The following is a 25,573-nucleotide window of genomic DNA, read 5'->3' as shown; positions in this document are numbered from 1 at the left end:
TTACAGATACAGAAAATAAATCATATCACTCTTAACTAAAGGTACAATTACTTTACTATATACACACATACTAAAAGATAAATTAATAAAAACCTGTGTGCTGGCATGACTCCATATCTGAGATACCCCATCTGCTTATCTGCTTAATAAATGTTACCCGTGTGTTGATTGAATTTCTGCTTCACCCGAAGCAAAACAACCAAAACGCCCGAAGCCTTTCATGGCCAGTTGGGAGAAGATATGCGCTATGTATAACAACTATCACAAAATAGGAGAACGGGGCCAACTCTTAATACAGCCCAGAAGGAAAACAAAGCAAGGGAAAAACACACTTCGGCACTTACGACATCACAGCACGGAGTGGGTTCAAAGCACTGATGTTATTTTCAAAAACCTACCTTGATGACTGACCCTAGCCCTTGACAATATTTGGCTTAAAAACACAATATTCATAAAACAGGTAAGAACCAGGTATTCTACTTTAAATCAGGGAATATATCTAAAAGCCTAAACTTCATCATTGACAAAACAAGATGGTGAAGATCAAACCATCAATCAGGACCACAAAAAGAATAGGCTCTGTGATAGTCTTTAAAATATCTTAAAGGACCTGAGAATTTTAGTCAAGTGTAAACAAAAGCAATAGTTAAATATGTTTCTAGAAAATTGAAACCCTGAAATAAATGCTCATTAAAAGAAAATTCTCCCACTGGACCCAACGTTCTTTCTTGGAACCACGCCCTGTGCATACAACTTTCATTTCAGAAAATATTCTGAGGTGCTTCATCAGAGGTGGACGCATTCAGTTTTGGAATCTCCACCTCTTGGGCTCTGCCCCCCTGAAAGAAAGGCGCAGTAACCACACGCGTCTGGCTACCCTCCACCTGATGGCCTGGCAGCCTCTGGAAGCCACTTGTCTGGGAGGAGGAAGTACCTGTCATTCTCCGGAGACGCATGCTGGATTTGAATCCTGGGGCTAGGAGGTCGTCTCCTATCTAGGGAGGGGGACCATCTACCCCTGTTTGCCCAATGAACAAGACAGGAAAAAACAGGACATTTAGTAACTCCTAAAGTAAAAGAATATATGGAACAAGAGGACTGGAAAAGCACCCCAGAAAGGCAAAGTGTAGGCTTTTTGCTTCATAATGTATTCTTCAGTTTTACAAGCCTTGGAAAGATAAATGATAATGCTGTAAGGAAAGAAAACTGGTAGCCTTATATGTGAATAGGGAAACTCATTTGGGAAGATGTCTAAAGTATAGTAAGTGTATTTTTTTTTTCTTTTCAATGTGGTTGTGTGTGTTTGCCTATCTATAGACACATATCTCTATATATGTATGAGATATATATATGTATATGTATGTACATATAATTTTACATATATGTATATAAAACTTTATAAGTATGCATGGTTAAGAATCTAGCAGATGTTGAACAAAATAGATTTAAGAAGCTGCCAGTGCTTACTTGATACAAGGTCTTGAAATTATTGGATTAAAGTGGCAAAGATGAGGTATGTACATTTGATACAAGGCAGAAGAAATAAATGTACTCTCTAGTGTAGAAACAACGACACGAAGAAATAACTCACAGAAATGCTACTAGTGACATCTACATAAGTTTCCTTGGCGAAAACTGAGGGTTAATAATTGAAATTAAAATATTGTGAACAAAATCCACTGACGTATAGAAGTGGGAAATGCAGATAAATGCCACAGTAAAATAGCATTACCTTTAAAATAGTCTGCTAATCTTAACTTGCAAAAGGATCTATCAGTGAGCTACACAGTTGTTTTCTTATTTCAGCATTTAGAAGAATACTAATTTTTTATGATTAACAATCAAATGAACTTTCAAAACTTGGTTCATTTTTTTGTTAAGCTATCTTGATATTAAGTCTGTGTAACTACAAATTACAAAAATCTGGGCAAATACTGAAAAGAGGCAGTAAGGGACTAAACAGCCCTATTTTGGAAATTTTAATGTATTAGATATGCACATTGCAAGCAGGATAATTTCTCTGCATACTGGCTTCCTCATATGTAACAAAGAATCACTGAATGATGTTTAAGGCTCATCTAACCATAAGATTTTATAACAATCCAAAGAAGATCAGTCGTAATATCTTTTAAAAGCCATCTTTCCTTGCCGTTAATAGCTTGGCTTCCTGGATTTATCAATCTGCACAAAAGCAGCAGAGGGCTACAGACATGACCAGGGTAGCCTTGGTCAGCAGGCTCTCATCTCTGAGAGCCCCCAGGAAACCTGTTCATCATCTCTCAGCTTTGGATGGATTCAAGGAGGGCTGTGCGCAATCGGTACAGCAAGTAGAGATACTCAGTAGCAGAATTTGGGCACAAGACAAAATTGTGTGGCATGTCCTCTGTAATGTGTTACACGTTTGTGAAGGCAAAAATAAAGTTGCATTCAAGTGAGTTAATTATTTTAAATAATTTAAATAGCTGGTCAATTCAGTTGGAATGCTTGAAAAAATATCTTTTCACTGACTTTTGCTCTGCAGACACAATAAAGAAAAATATTTCTAAAGTTTTTAAAGAGAATTACAGCTATAGTGTTTTCTACATGAAATTGTACTCAGTCATGAGAAAGCTTAAGGTGTTCTTTGAAAATACACATATAGAGTCATTATGATTTTCTTTGAACAGTTGTGAAGGAATAAATAGTATTCACTCAACAGGATTATGAATAACCTTGCTTCCTGAGGCAAAATTCCAGTCCTTGTGTTTATTTAAGTGCAAAAATTAAAGAAAATGCTATAATTATGAAACATGCAAGGAAAGCCATGGGAAGAGAGACGTACATTTAGAAGCAAGCCACAGTGAATGCAAGCTATTAAAAGGGAAATTCTGAAGAAACATTTAGCATCATACATTTATATCTGTACACTCAAAGTCCTTCTGAATATGCTGATATGTAGTCCCAATAAAAGAAAGGTTTGCTTTTCCCTTGTATCTTGGATATGATAAGAGCAAGATCAACTTATACCTATTTTTTCCCCCAAAGATCAGAGATTACCTAAGTTTTAATAACATACATTTATGAGCATTAAATATACTAATGTTTTATATGTTTTTAAAATGTGTGCAACTTCTTTCTCTGTTCCTACTGCCAAACAGATGAAGAGGATCAAAGTTAGAATCTTTATTCGTTATTACTGAATGAAACACCTTCCACATGCATTTTCATGCTAGAAGTGAAAAAGGCACGCTACGCTGGGGGCATTCATTGCAAATCTGAACTACAACAGCTGCTTCTTTATTTCTCCTTCCAAATCATCTTGCCTGCAAGTTACATTAATAATGCTTTAATCTCAGATACTTTAAACTCATTAATTCAGGAAGTCTGTTTACTGAGAGCTCATCCTTTTCACTGGCCTCAGAACAGGGGGCAAAGGTCCCTCTGATGGCTGTGGGACTGAAGGAACAGGCTGCAGAGGAGGTCCCTAAATAAGGGTCTACAAAGTTTTGTTTGGCTTTGTTTTGGCAGTGATATCAACTATGCACAGCACAGAATAAATAATGAATAAATATTTGCAAATATTTAAGTAGATAATAAAGAGGATAAGATTTGAGGTTTGGGGGTAATACTAGTAAGAAATGAGAAACTAAACTGAGAAATCGATAGTGGTGAGGCAATACAAGGACTTAGAACTGACTGTCCTCAGCAAGCAATCAAATGGTTCTTATCTTGGGGCTTTTCCCTACCATGGATATACCTTAAGCCAAATGCATGTGTATTTAAATGTGTAACTAGTATTTATGCTTGCATGTGTACACAGCTTTCAGTGGTGCACAACTCTTGGCAGGGCTGTTTTAGTTACCTGAAAGAGAAAGTTTTTGGAAATGCAAATCCTTCATTCCATAAGCTGCACACATAAAAAGTATCTGTGAAGTTCTGTAATATTAGAAACCAAACCTGACCAAAGGAGAGAATTGATTACATTTATTTTTATGGTCTATTCCCATTATTCATGGAGTTCTTTAAAACATTTTCCCCAATACTATTGAAAATTAAAATTAATATAGGTACTTACATTTTGGAATAAGGTTTATCTATTTCAATTCAAGTTAACAGTTGCTAAGTTTTAGGCAGGAACTTCTTTATCTTAGGCCTCGTGTTTTCACATGGAGGGAAATTCTTTCAAGTCCTGCCTTGGGTGTCTGTCCACCACAAGGAGGGAGTAGGGAAGACTTTGTGGTAAAGAATCAGGCACAGATTACTTAGCCCTCTCTGATTTCCTCTTTCCAAATCAGTCTGACTGCAAAACAGCAGCCTCTTGCTGAGCCATCAGGAAGCTTACGGCCTGAAGTCTGGCTCCTGAACTTGCTCACTGTATCTATGGTGATGACTACATCTCCCACCTTGCAGTTCCTGGGTCTAGTTCACAACTGGACACAGACTTCGGAGCAGAAAATAGGGAGTGTTTTTTAAGTGCCCTCAAATCCCCAAACTGAGCATTTACTAAGTAAAAATAATAATAATAATGCTATTGCAACAAACAGCAACGACAAACCGGATATGATCCCTGCCCTCCAGGAGGAAAATCTAGTAAAAGGAAAAAAATACTTGCCTAAGTGAAACAGAAAGTATGCAGTACTATGTGAATCCAGAAAACAGCATCGATAATTCTGCTTGGCAGAGAAAGGGAAGTGGGAGGGAGGTTAGGAGAAGTTCTACAGGAGATATGGTTATTTGACCCCCTTTTTGAAAAATGAGGATAAAAACAAAAAGAAAAGAGTATTTTAATTGTAACGGAAAGACAACTTCATACGAAAACTAACAGAATGATTAGTAGAGCTTATGAGAAATTTAGGGGGCAAGAATGACACTGGAAGTGGAGGAGGACTTTGGTGTAATCTGTTTTGAAGATTCTTGAAGGAGAATTGATAGGACTTTCTGTTTTACTCAATGAGACAAAGGAGCAGGAGACGTATTTCCAGATTATGTGGATGGTTACATGTCAAATTTGTCAAAGCACGGGGACATGTCAGAAAACAAAGCATTTTGCTGTCAAAGGGTGTGAGGGGAGACAGTGAATTTGATGCCTGCAGGGTCTGCCAATCACTGAGGAACTTAGGCATTTTCAAGGGAAGGTCTGGCCTGACCAGCTCCAGTGGACTGTGGTCCTCATATGTATTAGTGTGAAAACTTTTGATAGACATTGAATTTCAGAGATGGGATGGGTGAGCAACAGAGGAAAGGTGAGAGGGAGACCGGGGGAAAAGAAGCCTGTAAAGGAGACTGACTTGACATGGAGGCGTTAGGGAATTTGTAGAGTGTGCTTGAGAAAGGAAAGATTCTAGAGGCAGCAGTGACTGTAAGATGTTGTAAAATGCTGCTGTGCCGGTAGAGGCCAAGGTAACCCATGGCAGGGTTTTAGCAAAGTGGCGGGACTGCAGAACTTTCTGGAAGGTACAAAAAAGAGGTGGCAAGTATAGACTACTCTCTGATGGACTTTAGCAAGGCTACGGTTTCTTCAAAAGGTCCAAGAAGATAAAACATCCAAGAAAAGGATTCATTCTCCAGTGGCTCTAAAAATCAGTGTTTCCAGATACATAAGCGACATTCTGTTTGAAAATCTGGGAAAGGAAAGGCTAGGAGCAGACATGTAACTCACTCCTTTGAGATCAGGCACAAGGGGGAAGTGATGACCTCAAGCTGACCTTGACACAGAGAAAGGAAAGTACAATGACCTTGACTGGATCTCCTTGTAAACATGCAGTGGTATTTGCTAGAGAAGAGATGAAAGCAAGCCATTTCTATTAGACATTTTCAGTTGGGTATAACCAGTCTTTCAGGTTATCTTTCATTGTAAATGAACCTCAATTTTCTTGACTTATGAGTCATGACTGTATGGGGCTAAGGGTAATATGTATTTTTTCTAGTTACGTAATCCTCAGAATACATTACAGAGGTGCTCAAACATGGAAATGACCTCCTTTGAAAACAGGATTTCCATTGGCTTATATGGAAATTTATTTCTTAACCTGGGCCAAACCATTCTCCTAAGGAAGACAAGGTCATTCTGACAGTCTGGGGGTAGTTCAGGAGAAGAACATGCTAATTGTACCTGCTGCTCCTGTATCTTAGAATCGTTAGGGATGTGTGACAGTGAGTATTGACTCAGCTTTAAGAAGCTCATGCTTTGTACTAACACAGAACTTCCTTTGCTCCCAAGCTTAGTGAGGAAACTTCAGAAAGCCTCCTAAGTAGGTAGAACACCATAGAAATGGTCATCGAGATGGTTTAGAATCAGCAAACTGCTTCACCTAAACAGGTGATAAAGCTGTGGAAATGCGGTGCTATCTCAAGAAAATGAAATTATACTTCTAACAACTTTTCTCTAACATTGTGCCTACTACGTACGTATGAGGCATTAACCAGCTCTCTGCTCCATCACAAGAACTAAGTAATCTGGAAACCCTGGAAGCCTCCCCAGTGTTTTCACGTCCCATCTGTGGATGGACAAGTGCATCTTCCAAAAAGCACAAAGCCCCCACTGCTGGCCCTGTTCTGTCCTGTCTTGAAGCTGTTCAGGGGTCTGAGCATGCATGAGCAGCATCTTCCACACCAAAACACATCTATAATGTCTGCAAACTTCCTGATGAAAACTCTTCTCATTTTAGTTTCTTCTTGACAAGAAACTGACCCCAATAAATTAAAGATCATTAGTAATACTGATTCTTGAATTCTTGCCCCTTTTTCATTTTAATGGGAAACTTCTCTCTTTTTTTCAACACATAGAGTGAACATGAGTTTCACGCATATTTTATCTTCTTCTATCAAAATTAAATATCACAAGTGAGTGTACTCAGACTTAACTATGGCCTGTAAAATAACTGTGGCTGGATTATCTGCCTACAGGTTGGCCTGTTCTAAGGGTATTATCCGAGAGATTAAATTCAGCAGCACAAGGGTTTGTGAATTCTATAGCTTCAGAGCAACAATAGAACACGTGCTAGACAGGATTCAACAAAAGAATGACATGTCACTGTCCAATGCAGTGGCCACAGAGCACTGTGAAAAAGGGAAAGCAGAATGTCTCACTAGCAGTTTTTAATTGATTATACGTTAAAATGATAACAGTTCACATACATACTAAAGTACTAATTTTACATCTTTAAGATGGCAAGCAGAAAATTTTAAATTATGCTTGTGACTCAAATCATACTTCTAAATTAGAACTAATACAGATGATATTTAAGATGTCTGGGTGGTGTTTTGTCATCAGCAGGTTCCACTGACTCATTCTACCCTTGATTTAACACCAACTCTAAACATATAAGGAAATAACAATATGTAAATAATATAAAATATTTTTCTTGCTACTCTTGTAATTGGGGGAGGGGAATATAAAACAAATGCAAACAGTGAAACAATTTCAATTGTGCTTTTACAAGAGCCCATAGTCATTTCAACTAAAATCTCTCCTGTAAATGTAAAAAAATTACAAAACATAAGTTAGATTCCATTGTTTTCTAACATAAATTTTGCCAATACAAAATAATACAAAATTCAAAAGCAGATTTTTTTAGAATAATCTTATGAAGACATTGAAAATGAATATTTGAAAATGAATATGTCTACCTGAATCTATTCAATTCTAGAAATAAATGTTTCATAAACAAATGAATAGAATCAGACTATAAAGATTGCTAGAGCAAAGCTTTAAATAGCCTCAAAAGAAGAGGAAAAGTGGGTTACATTAACAGAATGAAACATTTTTATTCAGGATTTGTGATGAGGTAGTATCTTATCTCCAGTGAATGACTTCTAATTGAAGAGAGATAACATTTATAATGAACACTATCAAGTATAACCAAGTTTACTGGAATAGAAAATTCCACCGGAAAATTAGCTGCTCACATAGGCGACAGGTTAACATGTGATCACTGAATACCTTTAAATTAAAATCAGACTTATTAATTGATCAGTTAAAAGCATTAAGCAAAATTATGTATGTGTGTATATAATGTGCATTTATTTTTGTAAAGCATCAGGAAATCCATGATAAACATACCACATTTTGTTGTCAAAACATAATTTAATAACAACATGATCTATATCAAAGAGAAAGTTGATTTAATGAGTGAATGCAGATGCACAAAGGAAGTACTCTATCTAAATAAGACTCTTGTTTTTGAGCTTACAGAAGATTGTTGTTGAACCTACAGAACTATTTATCAGCAGATCTACTACGTGATTTTCTCCTTCAAATAATTCCCTGTCCCCATAACCATATCAGCGTACTGAAGGCTCCCTGAGTAGACGTAAAGAAAACCACAGAAAGGCAACAAAAGGGAAAAGCAGCAGCCAGAAGCAGTTACAAATCACATCACGCCATTCGCAAGACACGCATGGAAATATGTGTATGTGTGCCCTCGGGCTCCCCCACGTACACATATGTCTCTGCATGGACTTGGACGGGAGGGAGGGGAGAGGCAGACAGTCGGCGGGTGAACATGGATGAGCAACCTGTGAAGCTCCGTGACACGAAACACAGTGATGGGAAAAAAGGTGACTGTACAAAATGATAGGAGAGTAAGAAAGTCTTTACTGTATACCTTTCTCGTTCTGGTGAATGCAAACTAGCATCTGGTCTCAAGCAGTTGGTACTAGCACTCCTCGCCCTGTCAAGGGAGGGCTGCAGGTCACTAGTGCCAGTGCATTGCGTCCAGGGTGGAGGAGGAGGACAGAGAAAACAGAGAGAGGAAGACCGGTTAGCGAGGAACCCATCCAGGCCTGCCCCTGTACACAGAGTGCAGAATCGCTGCGCCGCGTTCTAAGGGCTGAGCACCAACAGGACGGCCATGCACAGTTTTGTTTAGAAAGTGACACTAAACAAATATTATGCTCGAATTGCTTTGCATAATTTTTAAAAGGGTCTCAGACGGAAATAAATAAGACTAAGTCACACCTACTCATGAAAAAAACTGGATACAGAAAGCACTGAAACGAAATGCCTAACACTCCGTTACCAAGGACAGATGCCACACCAAAACAAAATGAAGGACAGCAGAGGAGGAAAATTTTACAACTCAGCTACTCTGGATCAAACACTAGACAGGGGAGGTGGAAGGTATGACGTCCAAACGTCCTTACCCAACCAGAATCTCATCAGTAAACCTCAGTGCTCTCGAGTGAAAACATTCATGGTGAAGGGTTTGGGTTTTGGTATGTGCAGGCAGAATTGAGCTCCACAAAGTAAAATTATCCAAAAATAAAATAAAATAAATTAATTCTCATAATTCAAATCAACAAGTAACATAGCAAAAAAAAAAAAAAACGAAAAAAGATGACAATGACTTAGAAATCTGACATTTGAGTATGTAGATTTCATTTAGAGAAGTAGTCTAGCATAAATTTTATAATTAAAATGATCTTATTTTTACTTTCAATTGATTTTTATTAGTTTTTCTACACTGTTGAGTTAGTCTCTGCTGTACAGCAAAGTGAATCAGTATATATATATGTGTATTTACTCTTTATTAGATTCTTTTCCCATATAGGTATTGAGTATTGACAGTATTGAGTAGAGCTCTCTGTGCTACACAGTAGGTCCTTATTAGTTATCTATTTTTAAATACAGTACTGTGTATATATAGTGTTTTATTTGTCAGTCCCAGTCTCCCAGTTTATCCTCCCCCTTCCCTCCCTTAAAGTTATTTTTAGAAATCATTAGTGTTTCTCTGTGTATAATTAATTTTAAGAGGAAATGCTAATGTTTTATTAGACTGTACATTTGCTATTTTTAGTAGGCTGGGGATTAGGGATTAGTTTATAACTGAGACTCACTGTTAGGACTCTTACCTGTAAATATCCCAGTGAGAACAGGTCTCTAATAAGGGCATCTTAGGCGGTAATGTTTTATAGTGCCTAACAAGATGTCTGGAACGTGGCAATGGAGACACGCAGAAAACAGAAAAATATATATGAAGTGAGTTTTATTAGAATACGAAATAAGAGGCCTAGAAAGCTAAAAAGATGAATCTTTTGTTTTTCTCAGAAGGACCACCTTGATTATTTGAAGGTAGGAATAGAACTATTAAGTATGGAATTACAGTCGTCTGTGTGCATAATTAAGATACTCTAAATTATAGTTCAAAAGCCTTAATTTGAAAAAGATCTGTAACCTATACTCTATCCAGTATCAGGCATGAAACTTACTATTTAACTCCTGATTTAATATTATACCTACTTCTTTGGAAATAACAACTCATAGTTAAAAAGCACTAACAAAATAATTCATGAAACTTGGGAATTAATATGACTAAAAGTTAATATTCTAATAAGAAGGAAAATGCTAACCAGTGTTTCAGGGAAAAGGCTGGTCGTGGTACTGACCAGGCAGTAAAGCAGGGAAGATTAGGAGATGACAAAGCAGGGGCAAGTCCTTTCCACTTATTAGCTTTTGGATACAAACCCAGCCAACAGGTAACAATCACTGGAAACTGGGTGAGATGGATATTAGCTGCAATCAGAATATTAATTCTGATTTGGCAGAACAAATGGCAGAAACAAGGCCCAATATCATCTGAATTCACTTAAAACCTATGAGGGCTTCTGGCTGTCTACAGGACAAATGAGTCCCAGTCAATTAATTTTTTGATCATTTAAATTTAATAATGTTTCTACAAATTTAACTATCAATTATGAAAATATATTGTCCATTTGGCTTACATTAAAGTCTGATAAATTGACAATGGATTAAACATTTGCTTAGGACATATTAAATATCAAACACCCCCTCCTCCCAGTTTATTCATGTTTATACTAATGGTTGAATCGGGAAATCTCTTAAAACGTTGGTTTAAAATGTATTAAAGTACCACCTTCAAGCACCAGTCAAGGACACTTAAACTGAAGCAAATGATTCAGCCTATCTCACAAACAGTAGAATCTTCTTCTCAACTCCTAAACCTAAGGCAACTATCTTACGAAATAGATTGCCAAATAACTTTTCTAAGCAATTGGTTCAAAAATGATTTGGGGAGGAGTAATTGGGGTCAGAAGAGAATGGAAACAATGAAAAATTGCACGCAGTTTACAGAATGAAGGTCCACATTGACTTTGCCATTTACTGACTGTGAACCTGGGTGATTCAAGTCAAATCATCCAGCCTTTTTCTATATCTGTATCACGGGAGAAATAATCTTTAATGGGGACGCTGTCTGTGAGCATTAAATGAAATAACAGGTACAAAGGATCTAGGACACAGTAAGGAAGCCACCGCATTTTCTGTACCACATGACTTTCTCAGGACATGCTCTATGAAAAGATTATTTGATATGACAATCATAGCAGGGGATGAATTAAACGATATGGGACAGATATCTGTAGCACACAAGTTTGGTATGGTTTGCATGTAAAATCTAGGCACTGATTTTAATTTGTAAAGTTTTCAAAATATGTTTGACTTGCAAACTCTTAAATTGTTTGAACTTTGTGCAAAACTAACTCCTTGTCAAATGTTTTTTTGGGGGGAAAAAAACCTAATTTAGTGGAAAACTTCAAATAGAACTGATTTTGAATCCTTGCTAAATTACATATCAAATAAAACTTTCTTAGCCTCTTTCCTCAACTGGGAAATGAAGATAATAATATTAATGTGATACAACTTTGTCAGGATGATGAGAAAAAATACATTAATTAATTAGCACAGTTCTTCGTAGTCAATGAATGCTATTTTCCTTGTTTACTGAAAAGTAGTAAATCCACAGGTTTTATTCTTAAAAGTCCTATGTGAATATGACAGGCTGTATCTTGATGATAAAATTTTATAAAATGATGAAACTACTTCTTTATTTTATTGAGCATATTATGACATTTTACCTTGAGAAATGACATATAAGGGAAAGAAAAACCACATATTTAGTAATTCTATGTATATTATTGGTGTAAGAGTATTAAAAATACCCACACTTTGGTGCCTAATAAACATGAAGGCTGTTTTTTGCTTTTGTTTTATGGTTGGAGTCATGTCAACAGGAATATGAGAAAACTTTCTGAATCAGTAAAGAAATCATTCCTATTAAACTGTTTGTCAAGACAACTAATACTAAAGCTTGAGACTTCAGCATTATGAAGAATCTGAGTTGATTTTTCTAATAGTTATGATTTTACATGATTTATCCAGTTTGGAAGCAGAACTGACATTCCTCACTTTTCACTGTGGCACTGCACAGACAGCCATTTTTATTTCGAGGCATGTTTTATACATGTAAAACGTTAGGGCTTACTTGTGTTAAGCACGTATTTGTGGTAAGCATATGTGCTTGTCATGGTCATGGCAGTGACCATGTTCACCACCTCAGCAGAAGCCCATGTCTTCAAAGACGCAATAAACCAGCCTGTACAGGGGAGGATTTCCAGTACAGCTCTTTCATTCTCTTTCCTACCTACTCTTTACTGCCACAATATTTGAATTTATCTGTGTGTTGGTTTGTTTGCTTTACTGAATTACTACTTCTTTCCCTTCTATCAACTCCATACTGACAATAAATATGCACAGATTATCCTGTAAGTAATCTGTAAGATGGTTTATCTGAGATATGAGATCTAAGAGATGTAATAAGATGAAAATAAAGCTCTAGGTTCCAATTTCGAGGATGGTATTATGCCCCTTTTGGTCTCATCTTTAAAAAGCCTTCATACCCTTATGTGCTTTCATGAGAATGTTTGTAGTGGAGCACTTCTGAACTGGTAGCAGCATGAAGGACTGGAGGGCTTGGAAGTTTACATGTCAAATATCCTCACTCTTTATCAAGATAGGAACTGAAGCTCAGCTATTAAAAATGAAAACGGACAAGATTTTATTAAAATCAAACAAAGAAAACAATAGAATATGAAACACACAAAAATTTAAAAAAAAAAGTCTAAAACAAAGCTAACTTACAATGATGTAAACAGTAACACTGCCACGCACAGCTGATCAGATTTTTGTGCCTCGATGGGTGTATGTGGCAGGCCTGGGGACCCCTCACAGCGAGGTTATGGAATTTTAATTGCAGAAATCGGTTCCTTGGTTTTGGCAATGTGTAAACAGTTCTGCAGAGAGGCTCACTAGCCTCTGGATTTCGAATGTACAAACAGAAAAGCAGTCTTCCTGGATTAGAATTCAAATATATTGGAACCTTTTCCACAACCTCCATATATGACAAAACCAACTGAATACTGGGTAAATTGATTTTACGTATTTGTAATCATACCGCTGAGGGGGAGACGGAAGCAGAGTAGAATGGAAAGAGTCATCACACACAGTTACTTCACCAAATTCCTGTAGTTACCTGGTGGTGTGTAGGCATTCTGCACTTCGTCCTCGTTTTGCTCTGGGAAGCATGAGAAGCTCACTGCACAGACAGGATGGGTGGTGAGTGAAACAGATAGGTCATGAGGCATTAGATGACATGGGTTTTGCCAATGGTATGCCGATGACAACAGGAAAAGGGAAGAAACCAGATTGTCTGCACTAGCATATTTGCTTGAGAGTTCAAACAAAAATAAACATGACAGTATTTTTAAAAATTTAAACAATAAACTGCAAACATTATGGTCAAAGTCCTAGCTGTTGCTGATTTGCTATTCTACTTCAAAATGATTTTATAGAGTATCAAGAAAAAACTTAATGGTTCCCTTCCCATGTAAGACCCAGAAATCTATTTCCAATTCCAGACATTTGGTTATTTTAATAGCTTTTAAAAGCCCTATAAAATCTGGCTTTTCCACTTCTAATGGGAACTCTAGATCCTTTCATTTCTTTTTAGCAACTCAAAGCACAATGGATTTCTCAGCTTTTACAGCCACTAAAATGCAACATCTCATTTTCTGTTTTTCATTTTCTGACTAGGAAAATATTTGATTAGGAATGTTTGTCTTAAAATTGATACTTTTTCTATACTCAAATTAATTTCATTCTATTGAACGCCCTGGTCTAGAAGTCCTTTTTTATCCCCTCGTTCACATAAATTTATGGTGGCCCTGGTGACTGGCAACAAAGGGACCCTCAACTGACATCACTCCAGCCTGAGTAGCCCGGAACCCTACTCTGGAGAGCAGTGTTAAGTCCCAGTAAGTTCCATCACCCCATCCTGAAGGTCTTGGCCCCACTCCCTCTACGGCAGGGTGACAATTATGGAGCTAAAGGGCTATCTGTGAGTTCTGTGTCCTTGATTGCACAGCAAAAAACTGGCCACCGAGTACCACACTCCCTTCCTACCCCTCCCTAAAAACCGCTCCACTTCAAAAACCCAGAAGACATTATCCAACCAGCTGGGGACTCTAACAACTAAATCAAACCCTGAGCTAGTGGTCAAGCACATCCTACACGAAGAGGGTTGGCCAGAGGAGCAGGTCCTTGGAAATATAGAACGATGGAACCAGAACGCTGATTTTCAGTAACTGTAAGTAACAGGAAGTACCTTGTTCATAAATAAATGCAGAACTAAGTTTACATACACATCCATAGAAGAAAGAGTCCATTTCAACATTTTGTACTTTATAGACATTTTAGGTTACTACATTTTATGAAAAGTAGGTGTACTAAAAAAATATTCCTATTGAAGTTCTCACAGATACTGTGAAAGTAACAGTCTTTCAGATGACCTGTACTTTTTTATTACAGAAAAAACATAATTTTGCAATTATACAAATAATATTCCTAAGACTGAAATACACAAAAAATAAAATATTTAAAAGTAGCTTATATAATCTCCCTTCTGTAATTTAGTTATGTAAGTCAACAACAAACTGTATATTTAAAACTGGCTAAACATAAATTCTGATTTTGTAAAATAGTGCACATTTTATGACAATATACTATTAGTCAAATATTTCCTAGAGGTGCATTTCTATTAGAATATCTCAAAAGGCATTCCTTGGGAGAAGTTCAGTTTTGAAAGATGGAATTCTTTTACTGTCTTTTGTGCTCTGCTAAGATATCTATCATATATGAAAACATGGCAAAGAAAATGTATCATGTTGAGATCATAATGTGAAAAAATACCTGTCTTGTTCTGATAAACACTGACTGTCCACATCTCTGATTCTCTGATCAATTGGGCTTCGGGAGGCATCACGGTGTCTGGTTGGAGAACGTGATCTTCTTGTTGGATGAATTTCATCTAAACTCCTAAAATGATTACAAAAAATTATATGTCTCAAAATACAACATTTTTCCCAAGCAGTCTGCGAGACTGACAGGAATGAACTGATAGTAATTGGCAAACAACTGACATGGCTTATAAACCTCTGGCCATATCCCCAAACACCTGTTTTAAAGGTATTTATTGTCTGTTGTTGCTTTGCCTGTGCTGTATTTCCCCAATCTCCTTTTGAACTACTATCAAAAAAGGACCATAGTTTTCATCTGCATACTTAAATAAAATTTCAGAACTGCATTTCAGGGTTAGGTGAAATACAGAAGGACATTCTTTATGGTTTATATGCTTTTCCAAACATTTACAGTGCTTCAAAGAGACAGCACCAAATTTCTTAAAAACACATTCTGCCTTTTAACCTTATTTTCTCTGCCACTTCTCTGTCCAAGCTAATTTATTATCCTACAGTTTCTCCCAACAGGAGAGAAAAAAAAAAAAAAGCAAAGAGAATACAAGACAGTTATTAAAAAACCGTGCTTGTGACATTAACTTCTTCCACGCCCTGGGAGATGTGTTGAGATTAGAGAACAGAATGTTGCTGATTTCCTCCCTAAGGAGAGAGCAGGGAGACTTGAGCTTCGGTTGCAGAAAGAGGCACTGAGGTTAGCCCTCAGGCTTTTTTTTAAGTTTAAAAAAAAAAAAAAAAAAAAGAGAACAGAATGTTGCACAGGTTGGGTTACGAATAAGATGGCATTTTGCCCACACAGGGTTCTGAAAAATAACTGATTGACCAAACCGTTCTTTCATTGCCCTTAGAGTCTCCTATAAGTTTGCATGTTATGATAACAAAAATGTGCTGTCAGGGCTTCCCCGGTGGTTCACTGGTAAAGAATCTGCCTGCCAATGTAGGACATGCAGGAGATGCGGGTTCGAATCCCTAGGTCAGGAAGATCCCCTGTAGGGATGAGGAAATGGCAACTCACTCCCATCTTCTTGCCTGGGAAATCCCATGGGCAGAGGAGCCTGGCGGGGTACAGTCCTTGGGGCCTCCACGAGTCCACAGGACTGAGCACGCATGCACATAACGTAAAAAATGTCCCGTCAAGGATGCAAAGCCCTTCTCAAAGCCTACCTCTGTAATGGCACATTTGGTAAACGTGACCGTGGCCTCCCCTGATCGTCGCCGCGATGAGGAGACACCGACCGTGAGCGGTGATGAGTTGTTCTCTGCTGCTCTGGCACGGTTAATGTTGAAGGTTTGCTTTCTCGAGTGCTAGACCTATAACCTACTGGTGAGAGTACACACGAAGAACAAGTCAATATTCTTCTATAATGTCAATGCTAATGTGGCGACGTCAAATTATACCCAAAGCAGCCACTGACCTATGGAGATAAGTGCCATGCAATCAGTATTATCAGGCTTATCTTCAAAACTACCAAGTACAGGTATGGAGTGTAACATACACATGCATGAGGACCAAGCAGAGTTCGGCTCGACTCAAAGGTTATCATGGAGATACTGACATGAATATGACAGATGATGCCTCAAAAATCATGATGAGTTGGGATACTGGATTAATTTAAAGAAAGAATTAGTGATTTTTTTTTTTTTTCAGCAATACAAATCGAGGACTTGCCAGTGAACTGTTATTCATACACAAGTCAATGCTTAGAAATGTAGTGCCTTTTTAAATTGTGTTTTTTGATTTTTTCATCCAAATGACACTATATGTTATTTGGGTTTCAGATGGCTTCGATAATAAGAAAATAAAATCAATATCATACCAATTTTAATGATTAAAGAAGAGTAGCAGGTCTTCACCATTACAAATACTGATTGTGAATTTTGTGAACCACAGATAATACTGCAATTTTCAAATGAAAATATGGTATGGGTGGAGATGACTATGGAAATAACACAGAACAAATTAAACCTCCTAAAGAAATAATAATAAAATCTATCCTGGACATATGAAACTATTCCACAAATGTGCTATTAAGCTAAAGTAATTAAATTAATAGTTCAAATTAAATTTTAACAGTCATGCTCCCATGAAACAAAAAGGTTTTTACAATCTCTGATTTAGTTAAACAGCAATCTCAATTACATAGTAATAGGTTAAGTATTTTTCAAAAGGGTCATTATTACTATTGTTGCAAGAAAAATAAAAATTATGTGGACAAAGGAAAAATAACTATATTTACAACTACATAAAATGTACACAACCTATGAAAACATTAAATTTAACTGGGCAGCCTGACTAATGCTCATCTATTTACGTGATAACTCCCACATCATTTTTAAAGGCCATGTGGCATCATTTTTAAAGGCAGACTAAAATTCCCCAACAGTGTATCTGTTGTGATTGTATAATCTTTTGACCTCACTTAGCATATAAGGAAGGTCTTCAGATATTTCATAAAGGCTGATTTGACAATACTGACACCAAAGAAATTCAGCCATTTTATCACTCTCTAAAAACATCTAGCAGCTGGTGCTACAAGATGGCCTTGAAAGGAAAAAAAAAACAAAACTGAAATAACTTCCAAGCAAGTTTTCCATTCCAAGGAGAAAGCTAAATTTGTACCATTACTCTGAAAGTTTGTAAATTAAGAATGCTTGTTGACATTAACAAGTCCAGAAGCACTATACTGTGAAGACAACAGTAAACTTGGTAGCTTTTGGTGTTCTTGTCTTGGAGATAGGGAAAGGCAGGAATGTTTGAAATGTAAACAGTAGTGGTGCAAAATCATTTTCATTTAGTATTCATGCAAAAAAGTAATAATTACATAGTGGTGCAGTGGCAAAGAACCTGCCTGTCCATGCAGGAGACTCAGGTTCGATCCCTGAGTCGGGAAGACCCCCTGGAAAAGGAAATGGTAACCGACTCCAGTATTCTTGCCTGGAGAATCCCATGGACATAGGAGCCTGGCAGGCTACAGTCCATGAGGTCGCAAAAGAGTTGGACATGACTTAGTGACTAAACAACCACAAAAACATCAGTAAACAACCAAATAATTATAAACATAAGTGCTATTAATTTATAATTTCATATACTTTCATAACAAAAACAATAGCAATTCATGTATTATTTTTAATTTCATGTAGAGTTTCCTTGTTCAGAAATTGTAATATTAAGCCTAGAAAGAGATCAACTAAATATACATGTAATATTTATTATATTAGCCCTTCATTTGCTATTCTGCCTCATCATAAAAGTATGAAGTTTTAGGTGAATCAAATATGAGAACCACCCACAGAAGCAAATTCTATTTAGATAAGTTGGAAATCACAGCATTAAGGTAATTGGAAGGCAAAATTTTTGTTAGAAAGATTTGATAACAAGACCCCATTCCTATCAGGAATCATCTGAGTTCTATTAAATATGCCAAGGGGTATAATTTACCTTCCCCCTTTCAATTTCATAAAAAATATTCTATTGAATTTTGTGTGGAAGTTTCCATGTAGAGTGAGTGTGTCTAATTATTCTGATCCTTTTAGAAACCAACAAACTCAGAAAGCAAAACATGAACTGTAATCCACAATTATCCACTATTATTTAAAACTCTCCCTGATGGTCTGATATCAAGGGGTAATCTAAGTATATAGATATACAGAGCCAGATTTATTGTTGTTAAGGATATCTGACACTTCATACAGCAATCAAAGACTACATTTTCTCTGAATTACAGGGAGCAAATGAAACCTAATTTAAAGGAACTCTCCATAATATTCTCCCAGTTTTAATGAAGTCGTAAAAAATCTTTAAATTGTAAACTCAGTCACTAGTGTGGCATCTGTCTATTGACATTTACCAAAATCGCTGCCTTCAAATTAGGTGCATCCCTGTCTGAAGAATTATGCAAATTAAGGGGGCATATGTCAATATCATCCTAAGAAAATGTTCTTAATATCCTAACATGTTCTCTTAATTTTTTTCTCATTTGAATATCTCCCTACTTTTCATTAGCAAATAAAAGGAACAGGGTTAGTGCCAAGAAAATAAGTCTTTACTAATTGGTTTTACTCACTTTCTGACTAGAGTCAGGTGAGAAACAGACTTGAACTGCAAAATATCACAGAGATTTTACTAATTTATACAATGACAAAAGACATTGACTTAAATAGTAAACTTTTCTAAAGCATTTCCTTTTTGTAAAACGTACATACACATTCTAGGTATAATCATTCTACGTATAATCAGCACATCACAAAAGCATTGAAGTTAAGCCATGCCACATGCAATTTAAACCCTGCCATGCACATTTCTCGGTATATTCCATGGACGGCTACATTATTTCCAGAAACACGGGAAGGAAAGTCACAGAGATACAATATAAAGCATAGGAGAGTGGGGTTTTTATTTAAAAATTAACTATATCTTTTCAGAATTCATATTTTCACTTCTGCTCAGAACACTTTGAGTTGACAGTTTTAACCTCACGAGCCATGCTTCTAAAGGAGAACCTATCTAATTTAATTTAAGGGGGATGTTAACGAATAGTTACTAGTCCATTTTACACTTTCTCAATAATTTGGAACACAAGTCACCATGGAATAATATCATTCAGACTTCTCTGTGCTATAGATCTGTAGCGTGGGACCCAGGGAAGTCAGGAAACCCACAGGACAGCAAGCACAGAAGCACCGTGACGCCACCCCGCTCCCCCCACGCACCTGGAGGGACCACTCCAATCGCATCATCAACCTCATAGTCTGACATGTCACTGTCACTGATTCGCTGGGACCCTGCACGACAGGAAGGCAAACAGATACCTCTGCGTCTGCTCGGGTCAGGAAATGTGGAGGGCATGGTCACAGTTTTCTCTTTAAATGCTAATTACATTACTACTAAACACTTTATTTTTAGTGAATGAAGTATATTGACTTCAATGTCTCAGGGTGTAAAAAAGTGATTTTCTTGTACATATATATTCTGCAAAGTTCATGTGCAGTTGATTTTCAAGTACTTGTTCTCCAAGGACACCATGTTCTCAGCATCCTTATAAGCACTGAAGACACACATAAGAAAGAAGATTTCATAGAACAGCATTTGGACTTTTCAAATTATTCTTTAATTAAGGTCTAGAGCAAAGTGTATACTGTTTTCTACCCACGTATACACCCTCCTGCACAGTGCAGGCAGGATGGGGCTGAGTGGAAAGGTTCAGAGAGACCTTTCTTGTCTGGGATTCTGGAACTCATGTCATTGAAAGGGTATCAGGTCCCTTTATAAACATTTGTGTTTAGCCTTCAAAATTAGCCATTACACTGCATTAAAGATTTAATCTGAGGAAATAATTCATCAGAGAAGCACTAACATGACATTTAATTATATGAACATTTGAACAATTATTTGAACATTGATTCCAGGTTACCAAAACGAGGCTTCTAAGTTTCATTTGTCCAATAAGAGATTTAGTCATAATTCAAAAATTAATAAATAAATGCAAAAAAGTACTTTTTTCCCCCCTCCAATCATCAGAAGAGTAAAAGCAAACAGATTTTACAATGTTTTTGAGAAAATGTTTCTTATAAATAATACTAAAATATCCAGGAATTATATGGTTATTAAGATATTCTACACAGCAACCCATCAATTAAGGCAATAACTGCCCCATCGGTCAGCCAATGAACAACTCCATCAGCACAAAGGATTATAATTCACAGGTTCTAAACTTTCACCTCTGGAATGACTCCACTATATTGTATGTATTACTTTCACTGGGAAAAGGAGAAAACGGTCTTGCCAGGCTTCTTTATATAGATGACTAATTTTTCAATAATCTCTAATGAACATTTGAAAAAATACCCTGAACGTCAATATGGAACTCAGACCTAACAACACAATTGCTCCTGGCAACTGAGCAGAGCGTCCACCTACTTTGCAGCTTCTTGCTGGCGCTTTCGCCGTGGGTGTGTCGCCGCGGCATGAACGGCGATGGCTGAGGCAGAGGTAGTGAAGATTCGTCATGAGTCTGAAGTTTATACCAATGTGGCTCATCGTCTAGAAGCGCTGTTTCCAACTCTATGAGGATCTGAAAGGACAGCCCTCGGGTTAGATCAAGGAAAGGCATAAGGAATAATGCACACTGCAGAAGCTGCACGAAGCATCTCATTCGGGTCTTGACCATATACTCACCTCTCCAAGGAACTCACTCTCCTCTTCCTGCACCCTGGGCTGGTCCCACACGGTTATTTCCAACATCCGTTCTCTAAAGTCTCTACGATGCACGTGCGAATAGACAAAAGTCTGATTCCACTTTGGTTCGAGGACTTTCTTTACCGTTTTGGTTCTCCTTTTACTTTTATCACTGAAAAGTAAGTATGCTTTGTAAATGAAAAAGCAAACGCAAGTATATGCTGCCACCTACTGTAGCTACATGCAATACTGATCTTGGAATATTTTTACCATTTGTAATTTATACCTGTTATATAAAAGTCTGAAAAGACAGTTGAGTTTATTACAATTCTAGTTTTAACTATGATATAAGCAGTTGTTACAATTATAGACACGCACACACAAGGGTACAAGCTAAATGATGTAGCTCTCAAAGACCAACAGATATAGAAACAAGGTAATGAAAAAATTTTTAATTGACAGGTTATTTTAAAGAAATATAAGGCTTGAGGGAATTTTTTAGGGACAATATATAGCTTATCCCCCCATAGAGGATTACCTATTATATTTTAAAATTATATCAAGGTGTACACATATATGCAAACTCATCAAAATATAAATAATTATGTGGAAATTTTGGTATATCAATTATACTTCAATAAAACTTTAAAAACTAAATGAAACTATATCCCAGGAGAAGAAATTCTACTTTTTCTATAAATAAAGATTTTTCTATAAGTAAAGATTTTATTTAAAAAATATTTTAAAAAATTTCATACCTTCTATCTGGAAGAAAATACATTTTTACATAGGGATTCCTGGGACGCCCATCTACTCTAGGGGGTAGGTCTGTTGCTTGCAGAACATTGACAATCAGTTGGTGGCCCACCTTGTCATACCACAGCTTCACCTAAGCGCAAGGGACACAGAAATTAGCATTTATAAAAATCACAAGGTATTAAAATTTCAAAAAAAAGTACTAAAATTATTTTTGAAGGACATTTCAAGTTGCAAAATACAGCTGAATCATAGATACTTTTCAGCAAAGAATACCGACATGAGAGCATAACCACTTTAGAACTTGACTTTCCTCTTCACGCATTTTAAACATGACTTACAACAGGCAGGCCTGCAGTGTTGATATATACTCTCTTATACTGTGTGATGAAATAAAAATAATAGTAAAAATTTTAGAAAAATAATAAGGGAAGAGGGAAATATTGAAATAATTATTCTTGTTTTTAAATGCTGAATGCAACTGTTTGGTGATTATAAGTATCTTAATGATTTACAGCATGGCTAAAGGCATTCTGCAGCGCCACTTGTGGCTGAAACAAAACGTCTGATGCTAAAAACAGTACACTGAAATAAAATAAATAAATAAATAAATAAAAACAGTACACTGAAATAACTTGGAAGAGGTCAGGAAACACATTTACTTTAGGCCTCTTTATACCAGGTACTGCTGCGTTCCTCATTTAATTTTCAACTAACCTATTACAGGTTAATTTTCATGAGAGAAGAAAAGCAAAAAGGAAGGTATCCTGCATATATGATGCCTTCAAACCAAATGAAGATCAAGCGATATTTCTTTAACTAAGATTCATGATAGCATGAATAAAGAAAACCAGGAAAAGAGCACATACTGAAATATTACTGGCAAAACTGTGGATACAGTCAGGGCAGTATCTGTACTGGCAGGAGACAATGTTAGCTTTAATTCTTTTTCTTTTTTTAATTTAGAAGTTAGCTTTGGGTTTATGGTTAAATAAGAACTATCAAGATAAGTTGTTTAATAGGTACTTATTGTAATACATTTAAGAGTCATTGTAACAAAATAAGCTAATTTAACAAGGGAGTAGTAAGGAGAAGGCAATGGCACCCCACTCCAGTACTCTTGCCTGGAAAATCCCATGCATGGAGGAGCCTGGTGGGCTACAGTCCATGGAGTCGCTAAGAGTCAGACATGCCTGAGCGACTTCACTTTCACTTTTCACTTTCATGCATTGGAGAAGGAAATGGCAACCCACTCCAGTGTTCTTGTCTGGAGAATCCCAGGGACAGGGGAGCCTAGTGGGCTGCCATCTATGGGGTTGCACAGAGTCGGACACGACTGAAGCGACTTGGCAGCAGCAGCAGCAGTAAGGTAAGGGGCAGATTAAGAATTCAAATCCAGATCTGTACCAATTCATATCTCTGTTCTCAATTAATTCCAGAGGTGTGTTTTTCATTAATCTGAGATGGATTTTTATCCCTCTTAAAATATAGGTGACGTTTCTGAGAGATTCTCACACACACTGAAACAATGGCACAGGGACTAGACAGAGGTCTTCAACCTACTAAAAACAGAAGCTAAAACCAGGAAAGGTTTTAAAAACAGCAACAATTTTACAGTTACCTTTTTTATTTAATTAAAACTAAGAGGAGAACAGCCAAAAATAGACTATAGAAATGCACACATTACCGACGTAGCAGAAGACCAGCTACTAGAGAACTGTGTGAAGCAGGATTTTCTATCAGCTATTAACACAAATATCCTGTATTAGACATGCTTCTTGACTTCAGCTTTTCCCAGATCACATATAAAACAGTGGTGAAGAAAACTGTAGCTTTTTCACACTAAGATCAGTAACGGAGAGTTTCATCAAATGTCTTAAGAAGTTAAAAAATATGTTAAATTTAAGTTTTCCAAGATCCAGGACAATGAGGTTGTTAAGTAAACAGAACACAACTCTTTGCTTTTATTATATCTAAACTACTTACCTTAGAAACTTTCATCCAACACACACAAAAATAATTGATAGTTTATTTTCTTAAGGTATCACTTAATGTTCGGCACATCTGGCATATTGTAGGCACTCCATAGATATGTTCAAATAAATATGTGAGTAAAGGAACAATCTAATAAGTGAATGAAAAATTGATGAAGTAGATGATGATGTGAAATGATTCTGACTATATCACAGGCTTCAAGCAAAGCCACACACTTTAAAGACAGAAGCAGAGCAGGGAGCGGACATTAATGGTCAGCAACATGCACTGCAGATACATACAGAAAGTTGTCCTGGTAATACTTGTGGGGCATCTTTGAGAGCTCCAGGGCTTGTGGGAGAAATTACAGAAATGGAAGGCCTTTCCATCTTCTGAGACTCAAAGGAACTAGAACCTAAAATGAGGGGGGAAATTAAGTATTTTTTAACAACATAATTATAACCTATATGTGAAGAATACATATTTTTCATGAAATGTTAAGTGCATATGTTATTGGTATATAATCATAATTCAGTGCCACCCATAAGAGCAGAAACCACTTGCAGTGGGGAGGTCGTAGAAAGTTATTCTCACGTGTTCTTGGATTGTCTATTTTAAGGGAATTTAACGATGGCACCCTACTCCAGTACTCTTGCCTGGAAAATCCCATGGACGGAGGAGCCTGATGGGCTGCAGTCCATGGGGTCGTGAAGAGTCGGACACGACTGAGTGACTTCCCTTTCACTTTTCACTTCCATGCACTGGAGAGGGAAATGGCAACCCACTCCAGTGTTCTTGCCTGGAGAATCCCAGGGACAGGGGAGCCTGGTGGGCTGCCATCTATGGGGTCACACAGAGTCGGACACGACTGAAGCGACTTAGCAGCAGTAGTAGCAAAGTGATACAAACACATATTGGATTTGTTTGCTTCACTCTGTTAGCATTGACTTTCTAAGTTTCTAGAGGATATTGTCCAATGTAGGTTCTTGTACAGCCTTATCCAGAGTTAAAGGCTTCATGCTTTAACGATAAGAAAGATGGTACCCATTATGTTAATTATCTTAGGATCATCTATGACGAACTGCCCTCACTGAAATTAAAATGAATGCATGTATCATATAATTTATGAGCTGCGTCTAAACTAAGATAGTATTCACCACTCTTTTAAAACAAGATTTCCACCTCTTTCGGTTGTGATTTTACAGATCTGTCTCCTGACTGTCTGAGGATGCTGTCCAGTGATTCACCTGTGGAGGAGGGACAGTGGCTTCCCACACAGCACCGCAGAGAGGGTCTTCTCCCCCCTTTCAAATGAAAGTCCACTTTTCCTGGGTCACTGATAAAGTGTCCACAACCAGCAGGATGAGCGTCTGCAGAATGCTATATCCCCAGCAAGTATAACCTTGAACCCACAGCCATCAAGACTTAGTTTTATTGAGAAAACAGTACGTATGAACCTTTTCCCAAGAGTACATCATCCACACTTTTTTCCATACATGCAAATTATCAATATGGTTAAATTAAATCACACAGTGTCATTTTGCACCTTCCAAAGACTTTTAAATATAAGATACAGTGCTATAA

The 25,573-nt window shown here is 37.0% G+C and overlaps 1 protein-coding gene across 44 annotated transcripts in view; it reads right to left on the bottom strand.

The window, feature by feature from the left end:
• The window catches only part of RIMS1 (regulating synaptic membrane exocytosis 1), a 607,640-nt gene that overhangs the window by 146,974 nt on the left and 435,093 nt on the right, over positions 1-25,573 (bottom strand). For 10 of the 44 annotated variants that reach the window (XR_015132287.1, XM_086316268.1, XM_086316223.1 and 7 more), the window contains 10 exons: positions 24,292-24,404; positions 22,018-22,148; positions 21,260-21,431; positions 21,002-21,155; positions 19,795-19,866; positions 16,249-16,405; positions 15,023-15,148; positions 13,308-13,370; positions 8,586-8,675; positions 935-1,018 (listed from right to left, as the gene is read on the bottom strand). Coding sequence is in view for 43 of the 44 variants with exons in the window: in XM_086316268.1 (XP_086172394.1) it covers positions 935-1,018; positions 8,586-8,675; positions 13,308-13,370; positions 15,023-15,148; positions 16,249-16,405; positions 19,795-19,866; positions 21,002-21,155; positions 21,260-21,431; positions 22,018-22,148; positions 24,292-24,404 (1,162 nt within the window). In the remaining variant the exon portion in view is untranslated. Of the gene's footprint in view, positions 1-934; positions 1,019-8,585; positions 8,676-9,123; positions 9,217-9,831; positions 9,910-13,307; positions 13,371-15,022; positions 15,149-16,248; positions 16,406-19,794; positions 19,867-21,001; positions 21,156-21,259; positions 21,432-22,017; positions 22,149-24,291; positions 24,405-25,573 lie in introns of all 44 variants that reach the window. The other 34 variants (XM_086316229.1, XM_086316250.1, XM_086316236.1 and 31 more) reach the window with 7 other exon arrangements.

This window comes from Bos grunniens, chromosome 9, assembly GCF_055505025.1.
Source record: "Bos grunniens cultivar Pamir isolate PY7600 chromosome 9, Bosgru_T2T1.0, whole genome shotgun sequence".
In the NCBI taxonomy this organism is placed as follows: Eukaryota; Metazoa; Chordata; class Mammalia; order Artiodactyla; family Bovidae; genus Bos; species Bos grunniens.
Note: the sequence above shows the minus strand (reverse complement) of the source record. Positions and strands in the feature narration are given on the sequence as shown.